Source organism: Poecilia reticulata, chromosome 9 (assembly GCF_904066995.2).
Source record: "Poecilia reticulata chromosome 9, P_reticulata-male-v2, whole genome shotgun sequence".
NCBI classification, from domain to species: domain Eukaryota; kingdom Metazoa; phylum Chordata; class Actinopteri; order Cyprinodontiformes; family Poeciliidae; genus Poecilia; species Poecilia reticulata.
This window is the reverse complement of record NC_088838.1, coordinates 8,858,251-8,877,655: the sequence shown is the minus strand read 5'-3', so window position 1 is coordinate 8,877,655 and position 19,405 is coordinate 8,858,251. Positions and strand designations below refer to the sequence as shown.

The following is a 19,405-nucleotide window of genomic DNA, read 5'->3' as shown; positions in this document are numbered from 1 at the left end:
AATCTGTGGAATAAATTCTTACGTCAGCAAACGTTGCAAGTTAAAATAAATCAGAGAGCGATAAAATAACTTGACTTTAACTTATTAGTTTAGTTGAAACAAAAAAGACAGCTGTGTTTGACTTTTGTATTGTTTAGATTAAATATCAGGTAGTTGATATACAGTAGTCTTTTAATTCACCCCCCCACCCCCAAAAATCACGTGTGATGCTGTACAAAGATATTCTCACAATTAAAATCTGATGATGTTGAGAGTCGTATGCAGTGATGTTGAAATTGGTTTGGTTTTTTACTCATATAGGTAATGTTTTTTTTTGCCTTTAATTTTCAAATAAAACACAATTCACACAGCTTACTTAATGATTATTTATGCATAATATTCCTTTGGGTGAAAAAAATGGTGTCGGCAGGTTAATATTAAAAAATAAATTAAAATATGCAAATAAACAAATAATTCAATTCATTATTAAAATAAGAAAATAAAAATTTTATTGCCTAAATCAGCTTTCCTTCATTTGAACCAGGTGAAGTAAAACTACACCACTTGAGGAATTTTGACTAAAACATATTTGCAGACAAATGTATTTTATTTCATATATATATATATATTTTTTTTTTTAAATTTATTTTTATTATTATTATTTTTGTGTGCCTAAAAGCAATACCAGGCAGCATTCTTTTTGTGAATTAGAAGCTAAAACTTTTGTTTTAATTTTTGGCTAAAACATATTTATAGAGAAAGGTGTTTTAATCTTCAATTCAGAAGACATATTGGTTTTATTGTACAGTTTTGGCTTGTTGATTGCTCTGAATAGGTTTTTCTTTTCATCAAATGGCCTTTATTAAGTTTGCACACTCCTGGTAGCGATTAATCGATTACTCAGTCAATTGAAAACTATTTAAATAATCGACTAATCAGTTTAACCCAATTAGTCATGATTGAGCGGATTAATAATTTCAGCCTTGATTATATTCACCACCATAATTGCACGTTTTCCTCATATTGTGCAGGTCTAATCTAATCGCCTGCTCCCTAATCTGTACAGGCAAATGGCAGCTGCCATCTTTATTAGTCCTTATGGATATTTCGTTATTAACCCTGATGCTTGGTCAGCGTCTGAAACTCTTTCAACATAAACGTCTGAGGGAAATTCCTTTGTGTAACCTCTGAATAAACCGGCTGAGCCAGGTTACTGACTTGTCATCCTTTGGTGTCAAAACAAAACAGACTCCCTGCAGATTTACCCTGTGGCCTGCAGGAACTGCCTGCTAAATACAAAAATGCATTTGTGGTCTTCCTCAAACTTAAGGCCAAATTTGTAGATGAAACTAACTTTTTAAAAAGCAAACAAACAAAGAAAAAACAACCAAGTTTGTTACTTTTATTTTGTTATCTGCAGGTTTCAGTCATGACTTGTATGCAGAAAGCTTGTCTCAGCCTATGTAAGACAGAGACTGATCTAATCCCTGCTGGGCTGCCCGACCCCACCATCAGAGTAAATGTTTAGCATTCCATCCTGGCAGAGGCGTTTCCTGTCAACACGAAAAGGTCACTTTTTAAACAAAAAAGGAAAACTAAAAAAAAACTTTGTAACGTCTTCTTTCCACGGTGCCTTCTCAGCACTGCTCTTTTCCTCCTTCCTCGTGTCCTACTGACTCAGCAAAAAAAGGGAATGTTAATTACATTCTGATATCCGCAGATTGATTTTGCATAGACATAACATGGAGTAAAAAAAAAAAAAAAGCGTGGGGTACTAGGAGTAGCGATCCAGGCATTGATGCAAATATACGTTGACTACAGAGAGTCAATGGAGAGCCGTGCGGAGTTTGTGAATTTCCTGGAGCACTCTGCCGTATTTTTACATCCCAACACAGTTTGCCACAGTCGACTCGAATGCATGGGCGTGACTGTGTTTACTCAAGTCTGTGTGAGTGTGCATTTTATCATCTCTTTGCTTCAGTAAGGGAGGCGTGAGAACGCCACAGTGACGCCACAGTCAGATTTATCCTTTTGTGGCTCTGCAGTGATTTTATTTTGTGTTCCTACTTTGTTGTCTTGACTAATGAAAAGCTTTTGTGCGCCTGTGTATTTCTCTTAGGCATCTTCAACCCGGTCCCCCTTGTGTGCTATGACATCGAGGCTTGGCTACAACAAAGGCTCAAGCTCTTCCGCAGACGGTTAACATCTGCCAAGGTAGGCCACTGTGGTGGTGGGATTGTTTGTCGCAACTCAAAGAATCTACCAAGTCCGTGCTACAAAGTCGACGAGCGCAGGAACATGTGCAATGCGTTACCAGATGTCAGAGCCTCTTAAAGGGCCAGGAAACGATTGTCTGCGTTTCAGTTTTGGCTCACGTTGTCACTATGGCAACGATGGTAGATGAATTGTATGTAATCATTCATTTCAGTTATCTAATTGCTTCATTATCCTCAAATAAGGGTCAAAGGTCTAAAATGAGCGCGGAAGTTAATAAATGGTAGAGCTGGAAGGTTCCCGGCAGCCTGCTGAAAGTTTTCCGCGGAGTCCCTCATTCAGCGTAGAAGGCTCGACACGCCTGAGTTACAAGGAAGGTAAACAGTGACATTGTCCACCCCCCCGCCTGTCCCGGGATTCACCTCGGAGACGTGCGGTCGTTACTCGTGATTGTTGCTACACCAGTAATTCCAGCTTTGTGCTGTGGGTTTTGTTTTTTTGTTTTGTTTTGCTTTGCTTTTCTAGTCAAACAACAATAAGAATATGTTTGAAAAAACAAACAGAGGGACTTACTTTCTGGAGATGTGTCTGCACACTTATTGGTGCACAAGGAAGTGCAGATCCCACTTTAGGGTATGTGCAGTCAGGCAAGAAAAAAAATAAATAAAAATGCACAAGTTACAAGTAATTATTAACCTTTGACTGTTTTCTGGTCTCGTTTTCTTTTTTTTTTTTTAAAGTTAGAACATTTTCTGTCACACCATTTGTAAGATTTGTAACCTTTTTATAAGGTTACAAATTTTGCACACACTAGCATCACTCCTCTATTCATCTTTCACTTGCAAGGAAAGTAATTGTTTAAAAGCCCAAAGGAGTGTCCTCCTGCTTTCATTAATGTAATGGTTTATTTGACTACAGTCGGCAAAACAAGCAGCAGACTCCAGGGTAGCCAACCAGGTCAATGATCCAGTTCATGGAATGTAATAATTGTTGACTTTGTTTTGGAAAAAGAAAAAAAACAAACTATTGTTTGAATCTTGTTGTAGGCTTTAGTGTGTCTTACTGTGTAATTATCTAAGACAATGCATACGTGTACAGCCTGTTTAGAGTTATTTAAAGGAGTTTTTGATAAATTCACTTCTTTTTCTTTTTTTAAAAATGTAATCTAAAATCTACTGCTCAATCAAATATAAACTGATCGTTTTCCCACTTCATAGATTAGCTCTCCTGGCTATAAAAATATTAAATAAAACACCCTCCACTTTATTGCTGATAAAAATGTGTAAAACAACAACAAAACTCTTAAAATTATTGTCTGCTGTACAATAATTTGTACAGCAGACAATAATTTTAAGAGTTTTGTACAATAATTTGTACAGCAGACAGCATGTCACTGTTATTCATCTGATCAGTGAAATTAGAAGAGGTTATTATGAAGACCAAGATCTTCAAAACTAGACAATATGAGAACATTGTTTAAATAATTTTCCTAACTTCTATTTAAAAACCTTTATATATGTCTTCATCAAGCATGTTCCTGAACAGACAATTGTCCAAAGAATAAACAGAGCACCTTTTAATCGAACTCCTTTTTAGTAATTTTACATTCCTTATTGACCCTAAAAATAGTTGTTTTCCAGTCAGTAGCGACATCAACACCAAATCATTTGGCAGCTAGCGTAGCGTTTACTGGTAGGTAGTAGACTATTGGCAACTCTGATGCAAGTCATCAGGAAAGCAGTTCTCAGGAAGCATAATAGCATTTGAAGATTTATTATTGTGCGATTTAGAGATATTAAGAAGTTCAAAAAGTCCTTTTCTTTTTGTGTATGTGTTGTTAAGGATGGCTGCTCAGGTGGAGGTCCAGACCAGTGAGGTCGGGGGGCCCGGGGCAGGAGGACGACTCCACCTCAGTCCCCTAACTGACTCCAGCAAAAAGAACGCCGTGGAGATGCCGTCTATCGAGTCGGAATCCAACAAACCTGCCCCAAACCCTAAGCCTCGGCTCACGCCCAAGCCGTTCGCTGTGGAGAAAAACCCCACCATTAAGCCCATACTCGCCCCCAAACCCCAAACCAAACCCCGCCCGGAACCCACTCGCATTTCTGGGTCCAAGCCAGATCTGCCAAACACACCGAAACCAACAGCGAGGCTAGTGTCCACCAACCCCTACCGTCCTGCTGCTACTTCCTTCAGAACACCGAATTCATTGAAAACTGGCCAGACAGCCAAGCCTGTGATCCAGCCTTTTAAACCGGTCCCTCCTCTTGATCCTGTGGAACCCAGTAAATCAAGCCGCCCCATCCCGACCGGGAGGCAAAAACCTGCTGCGTCGAACTTGGCCTATTCCAAGAGTCTTAAAACATATTCGGCAGCTGAGTGGTCTGGAACCACTTCAGTCAAAAATGAGAGCGGTGAGAGTAAGGAAGGATCTATGACCAGAGCCAAATCGATGGAGTTTCTTGCTGCAGCAGGGCAGGATGAAGAAGCAAAAAACAAATCTCCTCCTGAAGCAGCCGTGCAACTGCGAACGCAGCCCAGGAGACCCAGACCCGTTTCGGCTATTTTTCCTGCTGCACCGGCTAAAACTGAGACACCCGTCCCCGCTCCTCGCTGGGTAGCGAGGCGACCCCTTTCAGCCGATCTCACATCTAAGTTTGAGTCTGTCGGTCTGTCTCTGCACCGGAAAAGCCCCAAAGCGAACACTCCACCGGATCAGGACCAAGAACAAGAGAAAACACCTCCAAGCGCAACACCAGACAGTCCTGACGGCGTTGCTGATCAAACTCTCTCCAAGCAAAAAGCGGATGTAGCTGCTGCGAAGGACAGTGAGGACGTTAAGCCAGTGACGAGCATCAAGTCTCGGATAAGTCTCCTCCTCGATGCATCGTCCTCTCCGGGTGCGGCGGCCGATCCGCCCTCTCCAGTGCAGCCGGTTCCGGAGGCGGAATCGTCCATGGGCGTGAAGCAGCTCATCAAGCAGCTGACCGTGGATACCACGCCTAGTCCGATCCCCGCCGCGAAGCTGGTGCTGAAGCCCCGCCCGTTGCCTCTGGACCTCACCAAAAAGTAAGAGCTCCGCTTATTCTCTTTCATCTGTTTGTTTCTGTTCAGTGTTTTTTTTTTTTTTTTTTTTTTTTTTGTGTGCATGAGTTCCATTGTCATGCATGCTTTTGTCTCGTATGATGTATGTTCATCAGGTTTTCATCTGAGCGCTCACCAGACCTTGAGGCAGCGGATCGACATGATGTCAGCAAAGAGTCTCAGAGAGGGGTAAGAGAGGGGTCAAGCTTTGCCGTATCGGGGTTCTTGTTTGGTTCGATGTATTTTTAGCAGACAAATGACAACAGCAGTGAGAGGTGTTTTTACAGCTTAGTTTTAGGAAACGCTTTTAGAGCCTATTGTGTGATGAATGTAAAGAAAAGGAGGAAATGGCAGGATAAAGGGTTTACCATTTGAAATCTGGACATGCAGTTGAGGTCAGGAGCTTATATGCACTCGCAATGACACAAATGCCATAATATTTTGATTGCTCTTTACCCCAGGGTAAATAATCATACAATATGTGCTGCACAAGTTTGAATTTATTGTAGGTTCTCATGACCACACCCATTGCATTAGCCCATATTCAGAACAATTGGAAAGCCCAAGGAACTCCTTTGAGGTCTGAATAAACCCTACAGCTGATATTGATTTCCACATAGGATCAGGAATGACTTCTAAGATCTGACAGATTAACTTAACTTTCTATGTGCATTTTTTCCTTCATGTGTTCAACAGATTCCCCATAACTTTTATACTAGTAACAATGTTCATATCTGATAACAAGCATTGTGACAGAAAATGTAGGTCACAAATGGATGGAAAAAAGTGAAACCTTAGTCATTTAAATTAAAATTTTCCCTTTAAACGTTAGTGGTGGAAGCTCATTTTAATAAGGCTTGGTTGCAGTTTCAGTGACTCATCCACTGTTCATAAGTTTGCATACATAAAAGTGGGTTAAACACTTGACCTCCTATGTTGCATCTTGTTCTGTTTGTCGTGTTCATTTCCTGGTTTAATGGTTGTTAAAGCTCTAGTGCAGAGTTGTGTTTAAACGGTCTCTTCTTCCTTTCTAAAGTCTTTTGCAATACGGATAATCTAACTTGTGTGGATATTCCCTCATCTCCAGGCCGAGGAATCAACACCCACTCCCAATGACCACAAGACGTTCCTGGATTTCAAGGATTCCCCATCAGAGTCCAGAAAGGGCCTCACGCCTGAAGGGTCGGAAGCAGGACTGCCGTGGGCTCATCCCAAGGAAAGCGGTTCTGGTGGCGAGTTGCACACAGTGCGAGCTTCCTTGTTTGACAACATTGTGGAGAGGCAGAGTGTGTTCATGATGGAGCAGGACGAATCACCCAAGGATGATGGTGTGTTCTTCACGAGAGAAGAGGAAGAGGAGGAGGAGGATGATGGATCCCTCGTCACAGCCACCTACAGGGAACCCGCATCCCCATCGGATCCGTTCCGGGTCTCACATGCCTTCGACACGGTCCAGGCGGCTGAAGAGAACCGAGCAGTGAGCGAGAGCATCCCGGCAGCCCAGTGGGAAGACAAAGCCATGACACTCCGCACCAGGCGCTCGGAACGAGCCAGGCCTGCCGCACAGGTGGCCGACCCACCGCCGAGGTACCTCAGAGTGGGGGCTTTGCACAAGTGGACCACCACCAGTTTCGATCAGGGGGAAGGTTCGCATAAAGGGATCCCGCAGGAATCGGAAAGCAAGGGGCGAGCGGGTTCGGAGAAAGACCAGGATGTAGCCGCCCCTAAACGTTTAAAAATGCTGCAGGGAGAAGAGCCGCAGAAACCCAAGGCCACCTACTTCGCTTTGACTGGACAGATGCAAGATACAGCATCTCCTGGAGGGGTGGGATCAAGCCTCACTGGTGCCAATCTGCACTTCAATGATCTATCTGTGAGGTCAGCTTTGGGGGGCTCACAGGGACAAATCTATTCAGCCAGGAGGAACCCTTCTCTAGAAGAAGCATTAGGGCAAATCTCCCCCACTTTAGAGAAGTTTGACGAACTAATGCAGAGGAACACCGTCCCGTCCATGGAGGTCAGCTCCCAGATGGAGGAACAAACCAAAGAGGATGTAATGGAATTAAAAAAGACAAAAGAGCAACAGGAGAGAGAAAGACACCTGGCTAAGATGAATGAGCACGAGAAGCAAATACATGTAGACTTTGAAAGAATGAAGGAGTTGGAGAAGCAACGAGAGTTTGAACGACAAAGGCAAAAAGCATTTGAAAAGGAGAAGAGAGAACTTGAGGAGCAGCAGCAAAGACAAAAACTCGAGATGGAAAAACAGAAACGGCAAGAACTGGAGAGGGAGCGACAGCGGCAACTCCAGAAAGAAAAACAAGAACAAGAGAGGCAGAAAGAAATGGAGATGCAACAGCTCATTGAGTTAGAGAGGCAGAGTCTTAGAGAAAAGGCTGAGAAGGAGGCCGAAAAATTGAGACAGATGGCATTAGAGCAGGAAATGCTGAAGATAAAAGAGCTTGAGAAAATAGCTAAACAAAAGGAGAGGGAGACAGAGATGGAAAGGAAGAGAGAGCTGGAAAAAGAGAGACAAAGGGAGATGGAAAAGGAGAAGAGACAGCAAGACTTGGAGAGACAGCAGTGGGAGAAAGAGAGACTTAGAAAAGAACGGGAGAATGAAAGGAAGAGGAAAGAGGAGTTAGAAAAACTGAAAGAGATGGAGAGACAGCAGCTAGTTGAGCTAGAGAAGCAGAGATCAAGAGAGAAGGCAGAGAAAGAGGCAGAGAGATTAAGGCAGATGGCTGTGGAGCAGGAAAGTCTGAGAATAAGGGAGCTCAAAAAAGAGAAAGAAAGACAGCGTGAGTTGGAGATTAAGATGGAAAAGGAGATGGAGCTGGAGAAACAGAGGCAAAAACAGCTGGACATGGAGAGAGAGCAGTTGGAGAATGAGAGGCTGAGACGAGAGCAGGAAAGGAAGAGGAAGGAGCAGTTGGAAAAGCTCAAAGAGATGGAGAAGCAGCAGCTAGTTGAGCTAGAGAAGCAGAGACTGAGAGAAAAGGAAGAGAAAGAGAAAGAGGCCGAAAAATTAAAACAGATGGCTTTGGAGCAGGAGGAGAAAGAGAAAGCGAAACAGAGGGAGTTGGAGATCGAGCGTCAGCTGGAGATTGAGACGAGAGAGAGGGAGAAACGGAGGCAGAGAGAGGTGGAAAAGGAGAAGCAGAGGCAGCTGGACTTCGAGAGACAGCAGTTTGAGAATGAGCGGCTGAGACGAGAACAGGAGAAGGACCGGCAGAGGAAGGAGCTGGAGATGGAGAAGCTGGAAAAGGCGGAGGCGGAGAAAATGAGGCATATAGCCAAGCAACAAGAGTCTGAGAGACAGCGACTGAAGGAGAAGCAGCAGCAGCAGAAGAAGGAGGAGCAGGAGAGGCTATGGTTGGAGTCATCCGCTCTGAGACCCAAAGTTCTGGACCTGGACTCTGTCCTCAGAAGTGAGCCGCTGTCTCTGGCGCCTCCCCAGCACGGTGACGTCTCACCACGATGGAGGGAGCCATATAAACCTGTGATTCTTGACATCGACTCCTTTACGTCTCACGCTCAAGGCTCACCAAGCAAAGACTCGCTTCCTGCTTCTGGTATTCTGGGACTAGATGCTGATTTCGGGGTTTGGTTGCAGTCCCCGCCCGAAAGAGACGTCAGCTGGAAAGCTCCGTCACAGACTTCAGCAGGTTTCTCGAGTCCAGTGTGGACAATGTCCCCTCAGGATCCATGGGAGCTGCGGCCCGTTGAGATGTCGGTGGACAAACCAGTGATGGAACCCAAGAGAGCGTCCAACAAGCTCAGCCCAGAACAATTTCTCCTCAAACAAGAGGAGAGGCATCCCAGCCCACAACGGCACAGGCCTGCTTTCCTGGATGAACCCCTCTTCTTGTCTCCTCTTTCAGGGAAAGAGCCACAAACGAGGAACTCTCTTCATGAACTTTCCAACAGTAGCCTCGGAGAGCAGATCTGGATCCCAAGAGTGCCCCAGCCTCCAAAAGAAAGGAGAGATGCCCACGGCCACAGGAGATCCCAGGGATCCCAGGTGAGAGAGATTAATCTGATCACTCAGTGGCTGCAGATGCAAGGTTTCCCCCAGAAAACTCGCTAAACCCGGTGGTTGGGTGCTAGGGCAGTCATTCAATCAGCGACCCGTCGTGTTTTTGAGTTAAAATTGTTTAAAGTTGACAGGAAATTTGAAAATATCACTTGATATCCATATGTTGTTGAAAGATTGGAAGATTAACACCTGGACACCAACTATAAAGTCCTAAAAAATGCAAACATTTTAAAAAGACTTAAATAAGCAATGAATGGCCTTGTGGGGGGCACAAGTAAAGCCTGGTGGCCCGCCAGGCTTATAATACCCTGAAACGGACACTTTGTGACTAATTTTTGGGGTGAAATTCACTCAAATTTAAGTCAATGTCTTAGTTGATCTGTATCGTACATTTGATTGATCACCAAGGTAGTTCAAAGTGTTTTATGCTCTAAAGACATAGTACAGTAACCAAATGTGAAACAGGCAATATTTTGTCAAATGCCATCATCATTCACCGACAATTTGGAAACGTCTTTAAAAGAAGATTAACTGGAACACATTCATCGTCATCTGCCTCTTTTTTTTCTTTCCTCTTTACTGTGTAGAAATCGGACAACAATTTCCATTTTCTTTAAAAGTAGATTTAGGTGCACCTGATTGTTAAACTTGATAAAACACAGGAAGACTAAAGAGTGATCTGTCTTGTTACTGAGAGAAAACTAAAAAAAAATTATACCATAACAATCTACCAAAACAAAAGATTTAGGGAGTTGTATACCTTTCTTTCAACAAGGTAAGACAGGTTGAAGCGTTTTATCTTTTGCATCTTCCCGTCTTTACAAATCCCTTTTTCTACAAAAAGCAGACGACTATTCATTTCCTTAAAGTTTTACATATTTGGTTTATTGTTGAACAGGTAAAAAAAAAAAATAGGGCCAGAACTTTATCACATTAATTTTGATTAATTAATTACATAGGTTTTAATGTTTCAAAAAATTTGAACGGAATTAATCACATTTATTTACATACAAAGGTACAAAGGAACGTTTGTGCGTTTCTGGTAAACCCGTAAATCAGACACACAAGTGATCATGAAGCTGCCTCTCTTGTCCCACTTTGGGTTCATTTTTGCTTGGAAAAAAACTATCTGATGCGATTCTGGAAAAGATTATTGTTGTGTTCAAGTTGTGCACACATCTTGAACATAAGTTGTGAAACTACTCAGACTATAACTCTTCAGTGATAGTCTGAATAGTTTCACAACTTGAACATAACAAGTTGTATACCTTGTTATCACTATTCAGTGATAGTCTGAAACTATTTAGGCTATCACTGAAACTATTCAAGCCTAAAATAGCTTTTCAATGCAAAACGTTCTGCAGCAGCACAGACGTCCTCAATGCTAGAATCAGCCTGTATAGTCCACATTTCTAAAGAAGTTGCGTGAATGATTAGGGGTTTCTGAAGCACTTGAAAGCTGAATAGGTATAACAGCACTTTGCACCAATCTGATGGTTGAATAAAAGATTAAAAACAATAAAGATATTTGTTGTTGAGCTCGTATGTCTATTTGTTCAATAATATAGCAGCAAAAAAGCGGGTTTTGATTGGAAACGTTTAACTCTGTTGCTACTGGACCTTTCTCTAGCACTTTTTCCTTCCACTCAACTTTCCATTAATTTATACTCGGTGAGCGGTCAACTTTTTTGGCAATGCCCCTTTGTAGCTGAAGCTCCTGGTGGAAAGGACTAGTTACCGTTGGCTTGACAACGTCAGCAGTCCTGTAGGCCGTTGGAGCTGAAATGATTAATTATGATGAATCAATTAATGAAATAGTCTGCAACAAATTCAGTAATAAAATAATTAACTGCCATATACAGACCCTAAAAAAAGGCCATTTGCTGAAAGAACAACATATTTACAGCAGCAATCAAGCCAAAACTGTACAAAACAAATGTATATTTTTTATTTAAGATATAAAAAAATCAATAATCACCAGATTAGCCCCTACTGCCAAATTGGTGTTAAGTCGAGCAGAAAGGGATGAGCTTTGCAAATGCATATGCGACCTTTGCTACTAATGATCAAGTGTTCACTAAAGGAATGCTTTGTTGTTGCATTTTAGACAATAAAATGTTTGTTTTCTTAAAAAAGGAATTAAATTTGTTATTTCCACATTTCAATGTATTTCTAATAGTGTAGTGTCATTTAAGTGCATAAGTGAAAAATCTGCAAAATGTGCTAATTTATTAATTTTTCAATTACTCGTCAGAATAACTGATGAAACAATTGCTAAAATAATTGTTGTTGCAACCCAATAGATCATAACGTAACATCCCTGTTCTTATGTTATTTCCCAAGACTCTTAAATTTGGGTTTTCATTAGCTGTAAGCTATGATCTTCAATATTAACAGGAATAAATACTTGAAATATGTCACTTTGTGTGTGTAATGATTCAGATTTATTAAATTAAAACACTTTGAATTACTCCAATAAACCAGCTTTTTAATAAAACTATCATTTGATATAGAAAATATGACCACATGTTCATTTTAACTAATTGAGAAGCTGATTTATCTTTATAGTTCATAACTTTCGAGCATCAAAGATGATTTCAGGCCTTAACTGCAGTCCTTGTTTGGCCATCAGGAGCTGAGTCGGATGCGCTCTCGGAGCATGTCGAGGAGATCGGCTCCTTCCAGCAGCGCCGCAGAGGGAGGTCTCCTCAGGATGAGGAGTCGCAGCGCCCACCGAGAGCTGGACCATCACGGTTCGGTGAGTTACGCCTGAATATAAAAACGGACGTATTTGAATGTTAGCACCGTCTCGAAGATCACTATTTTTAGCTCGCCAGATGTGAGCAATGCTTTTTTTGATGGTTTAGTACAGTGTACCTTTGTGTTGTCTGAACACTAAAGACAATAGTCAACGCAGGATAATTGCTGCTAAAATTTGCCGAACCGATGACTAACGTCGCAGGCATCGCCGCGCCTGTGAGCCATTATGCTCTTGGCAAAAGCGGGTCAGGCGCACATAGCCGCCTGTTCCTACAGACTGAAACAGACAAATGATTATTAGCCGTATTTTATCAGCGCTAATTTAACAGGAAGCTGCCTGCAAACCTTTGAAGAGAAACGGCCAGTCACGATCATGTGTCCTAAACACTTTGGTGTGAGTGTGTTCCTCTTCTGGTTCCACCTGTTTGACATCAAACCCTGTAGCTGCTGCTTTTTCTTTTTTCCTCATTTAGGTCTCGGATGAGTAAACAATAGCTGCTCAGTTGGAGCTGTTCTCATTACCTCCGCACACGTATCAGTTGATTGAAGTGGTAACTGGCTGTAGATAGGTGGGTTAAGTTTTGCTCTTTGATATCGACACTGTAATTGTAGGCCCAATATGAAGGCCTCTAATGTACTGAGTTGCACAATGACACACAGCTGCGATCCAGACCTCTGGTCAAGTCAACAGCACCATCTAGTGGTTGTGGGTGAGATTAGCAGCTGACTGCTGAAGAATGGGATTAAAAGTTTATTGTAATAGTGTTAGATGCTGGAATTTAGTTAGACAAAGTGTGTTGCTTGGATATTGGTAATTGTTAAACAAAAAAAAAGTATTTGTTTTTATCTGGTGTATTTTAGCTGCGTTAAAGGGATTTCTGGAGATGCTCTTGTCAGTCAGACCAAAATCAAAATTTTCTCTTGAACTGCTGCAGTTGGTGTTTGGCAGGTTAAATACTGAAAATAGATATGATCAGATATGATTTTTAAAAACTAAAGAATGAGATCAGATTAAAATGCAGATAAAGGCAAAGGACAAATGCTTTGATGTGTTTAATAACTGTATTTCCTTTGTGTTTTGCTGGTTTTAACACTAACGTCTCTACTGAAGAACCTGCAATTTTACTCTTTTGTTTTCTTTCTTTTTTTAAATCAATACCCGACGTCAGTATGTATCAGAGTACTACAAAAAAAATTTAATTACAAGAATAAAGTCTTAATACTACGAGAATAAAGTTGTAAGATTGGAAATAACATGAGAATAAACTTGCATTAAGTAATATGAGGAAAAAAGGTTATAGTAATACAAGAATAAAGTTGTAATAATCCAAGACTATAGAACTACAACAAAGAGACATAATATTGAGAAAAAAGTCTTTACAATACAAGAAAAATGTCATAATACGAGTAAAAGTTGCAATAATACGGCAAAAAGTCATAATACTATAAGTAGTAATGATACAAGAATAAACTCATAATATTACCTGAGTGATATTATTCAGGTAAGTCGTAATATATTAGTAGAATGAAGTCGTATTTTTTTAAAAACGCCTTCACAAAAAACAATAAATGAATGAATGTTGATCGTCTTGTGAAGTTATACCTAAGTATTGGTTTTACAAACGGGACATATTTAATCTGTTAACACATCAGCATCAAATTATTATCAGGACTTTGAAATGGTTGCGCAAACTACGGAGTTTATTTTGAAGAAAACTAAACAAACTGGTACATCAGAACTTGATAACAATATCCAAGCTTTGCTCTTACTAAAACACAACTGGTTTTCTAGTCATTTTACAACTTTTTTCCGCCTTTATTCCGAAAATATTATACCTTGATTGTCATGTTATGACTTTATTCTCGTAGTTTCAATAAAACAAAGAAAAAAAATCTGGCCTTAATCCTCCATCGTAAGTATCATCCAGGAAAGACTGAACAGTTCCTTTTTTCTTTTTTTTTTTTTCCTTTTTTTAAGACGAGCTCTTATTGACTTTTTCCAAACCCCACATTTAGCATATTTATTAGCTCCTGCTATTTCTTATTAATCTTATTTTTACTATCAGTACCAGTAATATTATCACCCATGAGGTCAGATGATTTTTTTTTTTTAAATAATGTAGTCAGATGGGTTGATGGGTTGTACGGTGACATCAGCTCTTTAAGTGTAAGCTGGGAGTGCGGCAGAGCAGAGATGGACTCCGTGCTGAGAGTCCTCCTGTACGTGTGGTCTTGCTGTCTGAGTCCGGGCTCCCTCTGGGTAAGTCGCTGATCGCTTTCTCTTCTCTAAGGGGCTTCACTGAACACATCTACACACTGGAAACTACCCTAAATGTGCGTCGGCCGCATCACATTGCTGGTGCCGTTGTTGGCTTGAGTTTGTGGCTGAGATTGTGCTGAGTGTTGAGGTCAGGAGACTGAAAGCAGTGAGAGCAGCTGTGAGTCACCGCCAAGAGGATGATGTCATCAGGAGGACGAGAAAAACTGAAATTCAAAGTTTGCTGTGGGGATGTTACACCCAAAGAAGTTTAATATTTAAGCTAGAAATCTTTGCTCTTATGTCATTTAATTCTAACACATGGATCAGAGATGCAGTGATCACAATGGTTTTTTTGTTGTTTTTATTCTGTAAAGTTTTATGCTGCTTATAATTGCTTGATTCCCATGCAGTCTTGAAAGCTATAGAAGTATTGTTTTGTTTTTTCCACTATGGATATGTGTGAAAAAAAAAAGAACGTTTAAATTGAAAATATTAGATTTTCCATACTTCTGCCCTTCTTCTATTGTCTCAAAGAAACATACCAAAAGTATGGCCTAAAAAAAAGAGTTATATTTAGATATTGAAACTTTTTTGTCCAACATGTTAATCAGAAATAAATGCACACTCATTTGGCAATGAACATTATTTTACTACTTTTTTGGGCTTTGCAAAAATAGTTAGAGTTGACATTTTAAATTGCCATGTTAACGATGGTTAGCACAGATAGCAGTGCTAACTAGAGGATGCAGTCTTTGTGTGTATATCTCCTAGAGAATATCTGATTTTCAAGTTCAAAAGGACGTAGCAGAAGAGTTTTGCTGCTATGCATTCAGCCTTCCTGTTACCTGATTTGTCTTGATTTCTCTCACCCCAAAGAAACCGCAAACATGTTATAAGATAGTATTTCCTTTTCCTTTTTTCCATTTTCAAATATTTGTATTATTATTATTATTTTATTATCTTTATATTTATTGGTAGTGTTTTGCTTCACAGTTGTGACAATAAAAAATTTCTGGTTATAAAAGCATCTATACAGCTTTTAGAGCTGTTAGTTTATGTTTTTGTAAACTGAGAACCATTACAGGTCACTTTCTTGAAGGAAAGCACTTCAGAGAAATCCGATTTCCTGCAGAGGGCATATGTTGAGCTTTTAGAAGCCCTGCTGCTCCCGTTTGTTCAGAGGTTAACTCTGTTAGGTGGACTCGCCCTCTCTGGGTTTATGCACCGCAGCAGCAGAAGCCAGCTGCTCATTGGCAGATGTTCCTTGTCAGGAGGGTTTGTTCGAATGTTTGCATGAGTTTTGACTCCGACTTGCGAGTTAAACAAACATTACTTGCCCTTGGCGATCTTGCCTTTTGTCTGTGTTGTGCTGTCGAACTGGTTGAGCAAAAAGACAAAGAAAAAAAATCTAATCTCCTTTTCATTCTTCACTTTTCAATCTCTTGTCTTCATTTGTGTAAATCTTCATATTTTCTTTTAGTATTCAGGTTTTACCACCATTCTTTTTTTCTTTTTATTAATCTACTTTTTCCTCTGCTTTCTAACGTTGCCATAATGAAGACACATGTAGATCGTTGTCTCTGTTTCGTCCTATGTCTGGCTGTTTCCCTTCATTTGACTGCTGCTGAACCCAAGTGGAGTGGCTGAGCACCGCAGAACATATATCACCTCCTCCTCCCCCTCCTGCTCTGAATCAAGGACCTCCCATTCTCTCCCTCTCTCACTCTCTCTGAATCCGATCCACACTCCCTCTCTCCACCCAGTTTCTCCTTGACGGTGAGTCCTGCAACAATCGGCACAGTGAGCAGGAAACATTGATGCGTTTTTCCTCTCACCTGCCTGTACCTGCCTGCAGAGTAAGTCAAGAGGAGAGCTAAAAGAAGAAACCGTTCTTTTTTTTTTTTTCGATCGGACTTCAACTCCATTTGCACTCTTTCGTTCTTTACCCGCAGTGGATGCCCTCTGGTTTTCCCCCTGTGGAATACGAATGACTACAGCAGCTTTTCCCTTCGCCACCAGCTGTCTTGCTCAGTTTCTCTACGCAGCTTACATTAGCACTTTGAGGATGTAGCCTTGCCAATTGGACAGATTTTTCAACTTTGACTTTTTGGGGAGGATAAATAGATCAGTATCACCTCTGGGTAATCATTTGGTCAGTTAAAATTAAGAGCAGTCGCAGCTGCAGGATCATCGCGGTTGTTACAGAGAGTTCAGTCAAAGAAAAGGAATCTATCTGACAATGCCTCGGTAGTTTACTTTGCGCGTTGAAGCCGTGTCTTAGAAACCTGTTGGAGGACATTGAAGCAGTTGTTCCAGGGCGATCCCACGGAGCGGTGCCCTTCATAACCACTTCAAAGTTCTGGCCCTGACTAACCTTTAAATACTCATCTGGGTGCTGTGCCAATCACATCATACCGAGCGTCGAAATAGACGTTAGAGAACTCTGCAAATTCACTCAGGGCAGACGACTTGGAGCCTGGACAGCGATGAGTTGAAACTGGAGTCCTGATGGCTCCGGTGGGACTAGACTGTGAAGAGGCCTCGTAGAAGTCAAACAGGGGAGTGTCTCAACCCTGCAACGGTCGCGGACCGACTCGCTCTATCTCCGCTGCATCCCCACTCGCCAGACGAGCCCTCTTGTCGTTCCGTCACCTTCCCCGCTGCTGCAGTGTCAACCCTGCAACATGCGTCAGTGAGCGCTGAGGACACCGACCGTCGGACTGCCGTCTCCTCAGCGCATTTCGGACTCTGATGACTCACAGCTGCTGCGGCAGCAGCAAGAGGTACGGTTCAGCTCACGGGTTCGGCTCGGACACCGTGGGCCGTGATGGAGTATCTCGGGGACAAGCTGTCGGTGGCTCACTCTCAGGTGTCGGGATGGATGGGGAACGTGCGGCGCTCCTTTCACGGAGCTCTCAGCTTCCTCTCCGGCTCAGCGGAGAGGGAAGGCAGAGGGGAGGACTTAGCTGGGGGGTTCAAGAGGACCAACTCCCTGCGCTCCCTGGCCTCGCGTAGCAGGGAGTCCATCCGCAGGTTCTCGCTGCGCAGCCAGCAGCGTCTGTCCCTGCGCAGACGCACAGCGCCCAACACCCCAATCGCCGTAAGACCCCACGCGCACACACACACTCAGCTAAAACACAGAGAAGTTAACTTTTGATTCCTGTTTACAGTAAATGCTATGGAATGCGTCAATGTGGCTCACAGCTATTTAAATTAATGACATTTTGTCAATGTGACAGCAGTTGCACCTTCCCAGGCTTCTTGATCTTTCACTGAGCATGCCAAGAACTTTTACATCTGCTGTGATCTGCTCCACCCGTCTGCTTGTCATCACATATTTTCTTCGCATCTGCTGCTTTCACTGCCTTCATCTCTTCATCTCTTTTTTACTACTTGGATTGTTGTCATACTTACAGACAAGGATGCACCGAGTGCAGGTTTCATGTCACTTACCCATCATTGATTTTTTTAAAAAACAATCTGCCGATTCCGATTTTGGCCAATACCAATGTTTTTGTCCTAAATGTTGCTAAATATAGCAAGAATGTCACTAAGTGGTGTGACTGTTTTTAACTGCGAATGTGCAGACATGACCCAGTGGGCTGGTCTATCAATCAAGCCTCTCAGCCGATCACCGATCTCTCAAAATTAAGGAAATCAGATTTCGGATCTCTGATTTTTGTAAGGCTTTGAACTGCCGATACCAAATGTAGTCAGTGGTGGTTTTTGTTTAAAATAGGAACTGTAGTCATTCTGCCCGCAGGAGTTAAAGGTTTTAACACCATCTTTTAGCGTCTTATGTAAGCTTTTAGCATAATTAAGCTAAGATTTCTAAAAGAATGCTTTTGCCAGATTGAAAGCAATTTTGATGATATTTACACCTTCCTGTTATTTACGTAAGCGTCAAGTTAGTTTGCTCCTTCGCCACTGAAACGTCCCAATAGCAGCCACAAATTGACGTCCAATGGCAGGAAACCGCTTTTTATAACAAACAAGCTGGTTCCATAACAAGAAATGGACAATAAGTCCAGCTCTCTCATTTTAAATTGTCTTTTACAGCTTCCGTGTCTTTAGACTTCATTTTTAAATATTTTGCTGATACATTACATCGAGTCCTCCTTCCTTAGTAACAATTTCCTCACAGAACAGTGGTAGTGTTAATATATGGGATGTTTGATTTATTTTTTTTATTTTTATTTTTTTAGTTTATAACCAAATGGTCACCTGTTAGAGCTGGTCAAGCTAAAATATCATCCAATTTTGTTCACCAGACTATTTCCAGGTGCGTCTACTTAAAGTTCCCAGAAACATAGAATGTTTAATTTCAACTATTTCCTTTGACTGGTCTATTCGGTGGTATATTTAAGTGAAACTACTGCTCTGTATAAGCTGGCACCTACTGTATTTGTTCAACTGGTGCACAACCCAGTATGACTCACAGTTCCTAAAGATAAGTGGTGTTTCCGTGGCTTAGTGTGGCTCTCAGTTATGTCTGCCGTGTCTTAGTTGGTTTTAGTCATGAACAGCTGTTATTGTTATCTCTGGCCAAAACAGAGCTCCCCATCAGCAAGTGGATAATTTGACAGGGCCAGAGATTCAAGCAAAGAAAAAATAATTGCTTACTGTTTGGAATGGATCCAATTGTAAGACTTTGAAGTCTTTTTCTTGTGTTTTATCCTGACGTTTTGTTTGGTACTAATTCAAAGAAAGGCCCTTGGGTTGTCATAGTTACACTAACATACCCCCAGGATTTTGGTATATGATTGATGTGACTTCTGTCTTGTTAGCACACTATAAAATTAAATAAAATCACTTTGACATGAGATAACCAGATTGGCATGTTGTGCAGTAGGATGCATGTCCGTACAAGTGGTAGCTTGTGGAAAACTCTAATTAAAGTCATGGAGCAGAGGAAATGTAGCAGTAGCTGGGTATAAAGAGTACAAACAGTGTTTAACCTCAAAGTGCAACTGGAAATTTGCAACAACTAATTATAGTTGGATTTAAAGGCTGCGACTGCATGTAAGGGAATGGTGTGCTGTTCAGGCTAATCCTGACTATGTCACTTG

At 41.5% G+C, this 19,405-nt stretch overlaps 1 protein-coding gene across 1 annotated transcript in view; it reads left to right on the top strand.

The window, feature by feature from the left end:
• The window catches only part of LOC103469710 (uncharacterized), a 32,264-nt gene that overhangs the window by 1,669 nt on the left and 11,190 nt on the right, over positions 1 to 19,405 (top strand). Inside the window, exons 2-6 of the mRNA XM_008417575.3 lie at positions 2,099 to 2,193; positions 4,036 to 5,262; positions 5,394 to 5,466; positions 6,365 to 9,301; positions 11,949 to 12,074. Coding sequence (XP_008415797.2) covers positions 4,037 to 5,262; positions 5,394 to 5,466; positions 6,365 to 9,301; positions 11,949 to 12,074 — 4,362 coding nt within the window. The 5' untranslated portion in view covers positions 2,099 to 2,193; position 4,036. The remainder of the gene's footprint in view (positions 1 to 2,098; positions 2,194 to 4,035; positions 5,263 to 5,393; positions 5,467 to 6,364; positions 9,302 to 11,948; positions 12,075 to 19,405) is intronic.